Genomic DNA, 12,388 nt, shown 5'->3' with positions numbered 1-12,388 from the left:
TGCACGGCGCATGCGCAAAATAAATTTGTGAAACTGGCGCGCTGTAGATTTCCTTTATTCCAAGTGCCTATGATCACATTTCATGTAAATTCTTCCATAAATAAAAAAGTGGCGACGCGGCATGCGCAAAACCAAATTTTGAAATTGGCGTTTTATTTTCTTTGATTACCAAGTGCCTATGTATCAAAATTTTCGTTAAAATTCTTCCGATAAATAAAAAAGTTGGCACTGCGCATGCGCCAAAAATCAAATTTGAAATTGGCGTTTGATTTTCCTTTATTCGGAGTGCTTCTGTATCAAATTTCGTTTTAAATTCTTCCTATAATAAAAAACTTGGCACTGCGCATGCGCAAACCAAATTTTGAATTGGCGTTGACTTGTCTTATTTTATCCCAAGTGCCTATGTATCAAATTTCGTTTAAATTTCTTCCGATAAATTAAAAAAGTTGGCATCGGCGCATGCGCAAAATAAAATTTTGAGACTGCGCTAGATTTTCCTTTATTCCAAGTGCCTAGTATCACATTTTCATTTAAATTCTTCCATTAAATAAAAAAAGTTTGGCCTGCGCATGCGCAAAAACCAAATTTGGGAAATTTTGGCGTCTTGTTCCTTATTACGCAAAGTGCCTATGTATCAAATTTCGTTTAAATTCTTCCATAATAAAACGTTGGCCACTTGCCGCATGCGCAAACCACAAAATTTTGAATTGGCGTCTTGATTTTTCCTTTATTCAATGCTTCTGATTCAAAATGGGTTCGTTTAAAATCTTCCATAAATAAAAAGTGGCAGCTGCGCATGCGCAAAAACCAAATTTTGAAAATTGCGTTGATTTTTTCTTATTCAAGTTGCTTCTGGTATCAAATTTCGTTTAAATTCTTCCATAAATAAAAAGTGGCACTGCGCATGCGCAAAACCAAATTTTGAAATTGCGTTGATTTTCTTTTATCCCAAGTGCCTATGTATCAAATTTTCGTTAAATTCTTCCATAAATAAAAACGTTGGCACTGGCGATGCGCAAACCAAATTTTGAAATTGGCGTTTTGATTTTCTTTATTGCAAGTGCTTCTGTATCAAATTTCGTTTAAATTCGTCCATAATAAAAAAGTGTGGGCACTGCGCATGCGCAAAACCAAATTTGAAATTGAAAGCTGTTTGATTTTCTTTTATCCCAGGTGCTATGTATCAAATTCGTTTAAATTCTTGTCCATAAGATTAAAAGAAGTTGGCACTGCTGCATGCGCAAAACAACATTTAGAAATGGGCGTTGATTTCCTTTATTCGAAGTGCTTCATGTATCAAATTTCATTTCAATGCTTTTCTAAATAAGAAAGTTGCAACTGCGCATGCGCAAACCTAAATTTTAAAACTAATGTTAGATTTTCCTTTGTTCCAAGCGCCTAAGTATCAAATTTCACTTAAATAGTTCCATAGATAAAAAAGTTGGCACGGCGCATGCGCAAGATAAAATTTTGAAACTGGCGCTAGATTTTCCTTTATTCCAAGTGCCTATGTATCACATTTCATTTAAATTCTTCCATAAATAAAAAAGTTGGCACTGCGCATGCGCAAAATCAAATTTTGAAATTGGCGTTGGATTTTCCTTTATTCGAAGTGCTTATGTATCAAATTTCGTTTAAATTCTTCCATAAATAAAAAACTTGGCACTGCGCATGCGCAAAACCAAATTTTGAAATTGGCGTTTGATTTTCCTTTATCCCAAGTGCCTATGTATCAAATTTCGTTTAAATTCTTCCATAAATAAAAAAGTTGGCGCTGCGCATGCGCAAAACCAAATTTTGAAATTGGCGTTTGATTTTCCTTTATCCCAAGTGCCTATGTATCAAATTTCGTTTAAATTCTTCCATAAATAAAAAAGTTGGCACTGCGCATGCGCAAAACCAAATTTTGAAATTGGCGTTTGATTTTCCTTTATCCCAAGTGCCTATGTATCAAATTTCGTTTAAATTCTTCCATAAATAAAAAAGTTGGCACTGCGCATGCGCAAAACCAAATTTTGAAATTGGCGTTTGATTTTCCTTTATCCCAAGTGCCTATGTATCAAATTTCGTTTAAATTCTTCCATAAATAAAAAAGTTGGCACTGCGCATGCGCAAAACCAAATTTTGAAATTGGCGTTTGATTTTCCTTTATTCGAAGTGCTTATGTATCAAATTTCGTTTAAATTCTTCCATAAATAAAAAAGTTGGCACTGCGCATGCGCAAAACCAAATTTTGAAATTGGCGTTTGATTTTCCTTTATTCCAAGTGCCTATGTATCAAATTTCATTCAAATACTTTTATAAGTAAAAAAGTTTGCAATTCGGTTTATAAATGGTCGAGATGCGAAAAGGGCACTGTGAATTTTGAATCGATTCGATTCAACTTTTGGCATTGCGTATTATATGGCTAAAGCTATGCCCATATTGAATTTCATGCAATTCAGTTCATAACTAACGGAGATGTAAAAGCGATCGAACATTTCTAAACAAAGTTATCGTTCACACGGACAGATAGATGGACAGACAGACAAAGGAACAGACGGAGAGACCAACCGGCAGGCGACAGATAGCAATGCAAAATTATAAACGATCTCTAGGATCGTTAATAAACGGCAAAAGTGTAAAATTATGGAACATGTAAAAAACGGTTTTTTGTTTTTTTTACAATAACTTTTTTTGTAAGCGGTACAGAAAAAATTCCTTCCTTGGTACAAGACTCGACACCATAACGAACCAAATAGCGAAAAAAGTAGAACAATAGCTCTTAAGATAAAAAAACTAGTAGCGTCGCAAAGTTAGCGGACGGACGGACGGACGGACAAAGTGGCCACAATAGCGCATTTTTTTTTATTTTTGTGGAAATGCGCTAAAAATGTATGACGTTGCACGCCCCTCTTTCAAGCAATGCTTTTATTCACTTCAACTCGAGTAAGTAGACATCTTCTTGTTCATGCTCGAACTGAATCTTCTGAAAATGATTTATTTTGATTTTTCTCAATAAGTAATAAATTTAATAACTTATAGAGGTCTTCATCGCTGTGCTATGCTCATCTTTTTGTGTGTCATGTGAAGTGTATTTATTAACAGACACTTTTCCACTATAATTCTACAATTGAGCAAGCATGTCACTTAATTTTTTTGCCAGGAACACCGCCACGTTTTACATCCAAAAAGTAATTATTGTTATTGCTTTGTAGATATTTTTGGATTTGCAAATTAAAAATATAATACAAACAACCTGTTTTCGACGAACTAAAACAAATTGCAGTTATATTTTATGAAAGTCCGGGTATCTGGTTGTCAGAATGGGGTTAATTATATTATACCTCTCAGATTTAAGTTCCCACCCATATTCTTATATATATTTTGTAGGTACGTCCTAAAATTCAATTAAAATTACTATAATTTTTAAGTACTTGGTTATTGTTCCCTCCAAATAAACGATCATCCTACAAATTCAACTAAAATCAAGTAACTCCTCCACCCATTATCTATCTACAATTATAAAATCAATTCTTCATAGCAGAATAAATAAAACAGAATCACGCAATCTGCCGTTAAAAGTAATTTGTTAGAGCTCGTTTGAATATAAAGTGAAAATAGTATTAATTAAATCGCAAACATGAAGGCTATTCATCCATTAAACTGGTTATTATAAGCATATTTTCATCACATTACGAATGAATTCGATCGTCTTTATGATTTAAAAACATAGTCTGCAGGAAATCTAATATAATTTCCTGCCGTGGGTATTCGTGATTATGATTACTTACCTAAAATGAACATTTAGCACGCAGACCGTCACCCATATAGAAGATGTCACGATAATCATGGTATAAAGCAGGTATTTGCCAAGAAGCGGCACTGCCAAAGACGTCGGAGGTATAATTTCGGCGAGCAGAAGAAAAAATACGGTAAGCGATATCAAAATTGAAACGCAAAGCGTCACCTTCTCTCCAGAGTCCGACGGTAGGTAAAATACTAACACCGTTAGGAATGTTATCCCAACGCATGGAATGATTAAATTCACCGTATAAAACAGGGTTTTCCTTCTCATTGTTATTTTGAATGTAATATCTGCAACAAATACATCAGGTATAATTACAAAGTTTCTGCAACCGTATGTGCTAATGTTAGCCATAATAGAAATTTCGGTCCTGAACAAACGCTTGCTATATTTCACTTATAACTTCTATTTCAAACTTACTGAGTGAATCAACAAATAGACCGTGAGATAGATCACTTCTTTGTTGTTCATAGACATAGATCTAATTTTGTTATGTGCCACCACCGCCTCATTTATTGTACCTACTGTCACATATAATTCACACGTATAATTCAGATATACCTATAATATTACATTAGGTACACTTAGATAATTAATTTGAATTACATCATAGGTGCCGAGGGAATCGGTATATGTGTACTTACTACTTACATGGTTTTATTAAAGGGGCTTTTGTTTGGATTCTGTTTGTTCAATGATCCGTGTTTATTAAGACGAAATCCTTCTCCTGCTTTCCAGTATTATATTTTGTAGATGCGGACTGGCCCGGGGGGGGGGGGGGTGTGGCTATTGCCACCTGGCCTGTAGGTCATAATGGCCCATTGGAAATTTATAAGTATGTGCTGTATTTAGTTTCTTACACTATTAATAAATTATTAACACGCTTCTCTCATTGGAGTTGATGTTATATGTTGTTCATTAAAAAAATCTGTCGTATTTTGAAAGTGCTGGAACATAATTATAGGCGACGCGCCTCGTTTGGATTATGTATATTTTGTTATTTTTAATTATCAGCTGCAATTAAAAAAAAACTATATTCTAATTGATTTTCGAGAAAGCAATAAGTACTTTAAAATGATGCAAAAAATATTTTTGTGTGCACCGTAGAGCTCCCCCCCCCCCCCCTTATTTTCATTACACTAATACTTTAATGGCCCGTAACCTTTGCAATTCCACCTGACCCGTAAGTACCCAGTCCGCCCCTGGATGTAACTGGGCGATAAAATTAGGTATATTAGGTCTTATTTAAAAACAATCTTTCTTCGTGTACCGATTTCCCGAAAAGCAAAATTCTGTACAATTGTACACCCACGCACAACTCTCTAATCGTGCCAGAATACCTATGGGATAACTTTTTCATTTTCTAGGACATTTGTCGGATTATTCTGGCACGATTAGAGCGTTATGCGCGTGTGCACCATACTGTTGAAACCTACAGTTTCCAACTTTCGTTTTTCTTGTGTGTAACACATATCGTTGAATTCGTAATAAAAAATGTTCTTCAATACAGTATGTATTTTTTCTACGGTCCATATAAAAGAATAAAGCTGATGATTTCTGCGAAATTGAAAATCTCCCATCGGTGTCTTGTATATGTGGCTCAAAAACGGTTTTCTATTCTTTTGGTATCTCTTCAAATAGCATTAAAAAAACCCAGAAACTTTCGATTTTCTGGCATATCTTCGGACGTAATCGGAATTTTTTGGTTTTCTAATTGTTCTAATTTTTAAATATAGGGTTCGACTACCAAGGTCATATCCCCTTTATTGCACGTTATAGAGTACAGGTGCACATATACACAGTGCAATTGTGTAATTGCGCAACTTTTCCCTAATTTCACCATCGTCGTATTTTCTATGGTTGCGGAGATCCCCATGGTAGACATCCTTATCTTGGACACAGTGTATACATAGATATAGTCTCCCTTTTTCAATAAGCAGCATCTGCGCCAACATATTTACCACAGAGATATACCTACATTGCACTGTAGTAGAACAAGTAGAACACCGCATACCCGCAACAGTATTTTAACACACGAGACTACCAAGAATTTCAAATGTGTCCAGTGTAACTATGCAACCAATGATAAATCTAATTATAAAACACATTTATTAACATACAAGATAAACAAAGATTTAAACTGTTCCAGTGCGCTTTCGCCACCAAACATAAACTCAGTCTCAAAGCACATCTTAAGATCTAACAATTGTGAAGACATGGCCCTGCCAATGATTTAAAATGTGACCGGTGTGATTTTGTTACCAATCCCAATTTTAAGACACATTTGTTAATACACAAGACCAGTAATAATCTAATATGCGCCTGGTATGAACTACAACACCGTAAACCCCTTTATGTTCTTGAGAAAATAATGCCCCTCATGCCCGTGACATGTCGGGACTGTCAACTCGGTGCGGATGATCGGTATTTTACTGTTGGGTATATCTCTTCGCCTCGTCTGGTCATATCTTCTATCAGTATGCACGGAAATTTGTATAGGGATTTTTAAAATGATAAGGATTCATAGGCTATATTTAAGGTGGTAAAGTAAGAATGTCTGTGTCTTAGCATTGAAAGGAAGTTATAATAGTTTTATTTATCATGACCAGAATTGAGATGTTATTTAACCGTGAGGAAGCTAAAAGGGAATTAGCAATATAAAGTAACAGCGCGGCTAGAAATGCAATTTTATTTCACGTGTTATAGAATAGGATCATAAATACTGCTTTACGTATGTATATTCGGAATGAGTCATTAGGATAAACTAATCGCAAGGAGAGTTCGTTTAAATACATCTATTCAGTATGGAAGTAAAATTTACAAAAGCCGATTAAAGAGCTACGCGCCGTGCCCACCTAGGAAGTCAATTTCATTCCCACATCGGATCAACGAGAAGCCACGCTTAAATTTTGGTCAGACCGTGCGCGTGCAACTACATCCAAGTTCTGGTGGCAGATCCAGACCACTTCGCATTGAATCATCCACGAAAGCACATCGAGAACTCCTAGTGCATAAACAATCAAGGTATTTATAAACAATTACCTGGGTCGTAGCTTGCCCCATTGTCGAATGGCTTAAGAAAGGCCCCTGCAGTGTTTTATAATTCATGGAGAGATCCGAAACGAACGCGTCTTCGGCAAAAAGGTTGAGGTTCGATTTTTACCAGGACGAAAATAGGACCAACCAACTGGAAGGATGCACGTTGATGTTTTTGAAAAAAATAAAACCTAGAATAAAACGTACCTAAAATCTTGAAATTCGTGACCTGATTTTTATTGTCACACAATTTGGAATGTTTTGTGGATTTTATTTTGCTTTTATTGTCTTTGTTAATTTAGTTCGTGTGGACTTTTGTCCTGAGGGTTTACCCAACAACGCCTGGTTGTGTCCGCAATATATTTTATATGTTCTCGTCTTACGCACAAAATGCGACTTTTGGTTCAATTTCCTTTTCCATTTGTGTATATAAAACCCCAATTTTAACACTGACTGCTACACAGTTTCGAAAGTGCCGCAGAAACGTCTGCCGTTTTGGTATGAAAGTAACGGTGACTCTGCTCGTGAGTATGGGATAACTCAAGATTGCAGTCGCTTCTCAAGTAGTGTGGGTGTTGTTATTACGAAAAAACAATTAAAATAATTTTTTTTTATTTTTCCTTTACGTCCAAATAGTAATGTCCACCTCGTTAGTGAAAGATCACGAAATAGACAGCCTGTTAGAAATAACTACCGAAACATGTTTTTAGTAATTGGTCGATAGAAGTCGTTGATGTAATGGGTATCATTGATTGCATGATGCTATGTAAACATACTTAGTGATAACGTCATAATATACCTATGACATGTGCGCAAACTAAGGAAAATCCCACTATATCACTTTGTTGTAAGATTGGTCTCCCTAAAAGAGGTTTGAACGTCTTTGTCTCGCAGAGTTACTGTTTACAATATGCTCCTGTATTACGACGGGTTAGAAGTTAGAACTAGACCTTTAACTAGCCTATGTTAATCCTTGAATCATGTTAATACGAAATACAAGGATCAATTGCGAAATCTTGTAGTTTATTTGGTATAAGTGATTTTGCGACAACCAGTGCGCGCATCTCTAATAAAAATGACAAGTATATTATTAATTAATATTGTATTTTATTCGGGAATTGAATTAGCTTTGCATCAACGACCTATCCTGCCACATAAATTTATCAAGGGGATGGGTGGGGAGTAAATTTGAACTTAGTCCCTCTTCAATACAAATTTGATGTCTTCAAGCCCTTTTGCTAACTTTTCCTGATTTATATAGTAAACTGATTAAAAATGGACGAACGAATTTTGTTCAAGCATATCAATGAAAAAAATACTAGAGATACTGGTTTGAGTAGTACACCGTTTATTAATTATATTAGTGGGGCGTATCGAACTCGATTTAACACAGTAACGCACCGCACAGCATGAAGAAAAATAGAGCAAAATTGTAGGTAATGCATAATGTGGAGAGTGAATATTGATGTGTCAACAGCAGCTATGACAAAATGTTTTCGGTTTTTAAATTTCTATTATATACAACTGGCGCAGGAGCTGACTAAATGTATCTCGGTAAAGTTTTTCATTTCCTACGTCACTATACGATCCTTCTATCAAAGTTTAGAGCTTTTATTTAGATAAAAATATATGAGAATGGTTTATCTACCTGAATATGGTTCCGAACAGCAAGGATAATATTCCTCATTTCTCGTTGCTGGAACGGCCAATAAATCCCATTCTACGGAAAGATAAAATTCGGATAAGTCTATTCCCACTTTTACTATATTTGATCCTGGCACTTGATCCATATGCTTGAGGTCAACCTGAATAGAAAACACACAGATTTTTTTATGTTGTAATAAAAAAGATGACAACGAATAAGAAAATTTGTAAGTACGATATTGGGTTTTCCATTTTGTTTGTTTGACATAAAATATACGGTCTTACAAGAGTAGGTAATTTGACTTTTCTCACTCCGATAACTTTTTTCCTTTCACGTTCACTTTTATAACTCTATGTGGCTTAGCAATATAATAAACGAAAGCTAATAAAGGGGTTATATACTTTCTTTATTATTTTACGACGTATTAAGGGTGAGGAATGTCTGGGGAGGAGGTATTTTTATCCGATAAAAGCAGTAATTTCGCTTTTTATGAACTTAATCATTTTCCTGAAATCACGGAGTTATTGTTACAAAGAAATAGAAGAATTAAAGGAAAACACGGTGACTATAGGTAGGTATATAAATTATGTGGCTTTGGGTTATGAAAAATTGAAGGTTTCAAGGAGAAGTGGTCCAGAAGCAGAACTGTCGATTTGCATTAGTGTATAGGTAGGTACTACACGCAATTTCACATTTAATATAATCTCATAATAATTCCGTCATTGCATATTAATGTTACATCTGAATGAGGAATAAGCTTGTTTGTGTGATACGTCGAACCCTCATCAAGCAAACTAAACAAGAGCAAAACAGAAACCAGGCATCTCAAGATAAATTGGTGACAAGTTTAATCTTTAAGTGTTGCATTTCGTAATCTGGGCGAATTTCGTGTGAAAATTTAATGTCGAAACTTAAATATTCCGACCGCATGATTTCCAAAACGTCAAACTAAGCGTGAGAATGGTGAAATCAAAATAGAGATTCGGCTATAATTTATAGTGAAAATGTCCAATTAACACAAAAATCAAAAAAACTTCTGTGAACCACATTTAGGTACATTTAACTTTCTGCGTTTTAGATTTAAAAATTATTACTAACACCCTTGGTTTTATTTTTATCGCATCTTTCTCACAACCAATAGAGCAAATATCTCAGTGTACATTTTATGAGTCTGTTCGAGGTTCAACACTGAGGGACGTAGAAAATTTTGTTAGAAAGTCCCCTTGTCTGTGCTGCGAAGGTGCGTTCCATTTTCGTTACAACGCAAATTCAAATTCAAATTACTTTATTCGCCCAGTCGATTACAATTTTGTAATATAATATAAGACATGTCAAACAATTAAACCCTAACCCTATATCTGAATGAGAAGGTATAAAATCAACATTTTTTCTTCCTTTGTGGATATTTCAGCATTTACCAATAATATTGAACTCAAAATATCTCAAAATAAAGTTTTGACGGCCATTTGTTAACAGACTCAAATTATCTGTAGAAAATGTTATGTTGTCCATCCTAAATAAAACAAAATAAAATACATCACAGGGCTGAATGTCTTGTTAATTATCACTTAACATATTTACCTGATATCCGTTATAGGTCCAGGATCCAAACTTCATCAAACAGCTCTGTTCGTCAAAAGGAAAATATTGCACATTGATTTCGCACGATGATTTATAAATAGAGGGTGGTTTCCACACCACTTCCCCTGTGTATGATAAAACAGCTTTAGTCATAAGCGTAACTTCGTAATTTCCATCAGCGCTGTAAAGAAAATTGTAATGTTATGATAGTAAGTAAGCTGTGGTTATAATGTAGGTAATTACCTACTTCTGCGGTAGATTGTATAGCACACAACTTTTGGCGCACTCAGTAAAAGTAACTTACTTGTTGAAAAGAACGATATCTGGAAGCCAAATGTGTTCGGATGGAACGTAGAGTTGCTCCACGCCCCCGTACTCTTCTGGGTCCCACCTTAATTTGTAATCTACCCATTTCTGAAAGAGGTAAAGGAACATTACATCGTAATAGCACTGATCTTTGGACATGTATAAATTAAAAAATCCAATAGTGAAGAATTTAGACCGGGAGGCAGCGTACATACTAACTGAACCATGAACTAACTTAATATTCGCCAACGCAGGCTGAAAGTACGTTGAAAACTAGTAATCAAGTCCCCGTCTCTAGCCGTAAGTGGCAGCATTAATTTGGGGCGGTGCTGAATGTGTGTCTTCTTTAGGTGATCAACTAAATTACTAAACTATAAGGGTCACGGAAACATTTATATCAAGTAACACCATTTTTCCAATAGTTTTCGAATATGCTATGGCAGCGATTTCAAGTGCAGCGTTGGTGGCGACAGACGCCCTTCAATGTAGGGAAAAACACTCGTGAACTAAACCATGAGGACCGTATAACAATTATACATAAAAAAGTTCCTCTTTTTGTCACTACTTAAAATGTATCCTGGCAGACGATATTTTAAGTGTAGCTTTAACAGTGGCAGAAATTTAGGTATAGTAAATCCCAGCGAGTGCGAGCGTGTGAGAGATAAGTGCACGGGAGCATAACGAACAGAGATAGCGATAGGATACTGACTACTGAGATCCTTCAAACCATTTGATTCTAAACTTCTCATTCACATAGTTCCACTCACTTCAATCAGACGGATTGTAGAAGGTCAGACATTTTTCGGTGGCATTCACCCAAATTGCCATGAACTAAACCATGAGGACCATTTCCACTTTGGCCTATTAGAGTATGCTAAAATCGATCGTCTGCCGCCTCAGATCATATGACGGTACTTCTTGCGGTGCCAATTTTAAATGATTGTTTTTTGAGAAAATAAGTTATACCTACACCAAATGAAAACGATGATAATAGCTCTTAAAAAATATTTTTAAAAATCGCGAACTTTTGATAACTTCGTAAAAAAACAATTCTTAGTGGGTTTTTCACGAACTGCCTACAGATATAACTAGGTTACGGTTGGATGAATGAAACTGATTTTTACAGACTAATGGTAGGTACTGCCAATGACTTGACGGTGTTTCTTTTTTCAATTTTTTCTCTAATTATAAGATTATCTTATTACCTTATCATTAGAGAAAACATTTAAACAAGTTAAAAAGTAATCGTAAACGATTTACATAAAGCGCATTTCCACTTGCATTAATTAATTAATTATTTAATTTATGTGTCCCCTTCTCTTTAATCATCTAGCATGAAGGTACACTGCCTTATAACCGAACTGTTTACTAAGCTATTACGGTTTTTAAAAAATGCGTGGCCACAATAGCGCATTTTTTTATTTTTGTGGAAATGCGCTAAAAAGAAACACTGTCCTTGGGATGTCCATTGTAGAAGAAAGAAATGAACCAAAACAATTACGAATACATATATAGGTACGGCACAAAAAAATCAATAGTTGGAAACTGTTGGTTTCAACAGGATGGTGCACCCGCACACAACGCTCTAATCGTGCGAAAATACCTATTGGACACATTTTTCATTTTCCAAGTCCCAAAATGTGTTTCTTTTTAAATTTTTTCCCAGTAACCATAATAAATAAGATGGCATTAATGACAATATGTACCTTTTAAAAAGTGAGACAGAAATTCCAACTGTAATTCTAAGTGGGAAAGAATGATTAGACCTTCCAGAAATTTGGTGTGTACACTCTGTGATTTAAGAACAATGCCGAACAGTTTTTTCATTCAACAAAACATGCATACATTCAAATAACAAGCATAAATTGGCACAAATCTTGTGCAGATAAAACGCATTTTTTAAAAACCGTAATAGCTTAGTAAACAGTTCGGTTATAAGGCAGTGTACCTTCATGCTAGATGATTAAAGAGAAGGGGACACATAAATTAAATAATTAATTAATGAATGCAAGTGGAAATGCGCTTTATGTAAA

At 35.1% G+C, this 12,388-nt stretch overlaps 1 protein-coding gene across 1 annotated transcript in view; it reads right to left on the bottom strand.

Moving 5' to 3' along the window:
- Window positions 1-3,769: 3,769 nt before the first annotated feature.
- The window catches only part of LOC116163801 (acetylcholine receptor subunit beta-like 2), a 12,171-nt gene continuing 3,552 nt past the window's right edge, over window positions 3,770-12,388 (bottom strand). The window contains exons 3-6 of the mRNA XM_031477929.1: window positions 10,354-10,463; window positions 10,050-10,230; window positions 8,472-8,628; window positions 3,770-4,077 (exon numbers count right to left, since the gene is read on the bottom strand). Coding sequence (XP_031333789.1) covers window positions 3,770-4,077; window positions 8,472-8,628; window positions 10,050-10,230; window positions 10,354-10,463 — 756 coding nt within the window. The remainder of the gene's footprint in view (window positions 4,078-8,471; window positions 8,629-10,049; window positions 10,231-10,353; window positions 10,464-12,388) is intronic.

The sequence above is a fragment of the Photinus pyralis genome, unplaced genomic scaffold, assembly GCF_008802855.1.
Source record: "Photinus pyralis isolate 1611_PpyrPB1 unplaced genomic scaffold, Ppyr1.3 Ppyr1.4_LG2, whole genome shotgun sequence".
Classification (NCBI taxonomy): domain Eukaryota; kingdom Metazoa; phylum Arthropoda; class Insecta; order Coleoptera; family Lampyridae; genus Photinus; species Photinus pyralis.
The sequence above is the reverse complement of the archived record's forward strand: the minus strand, read 5'-3'. Positions and strand labels throughout refer to the sequence as shown.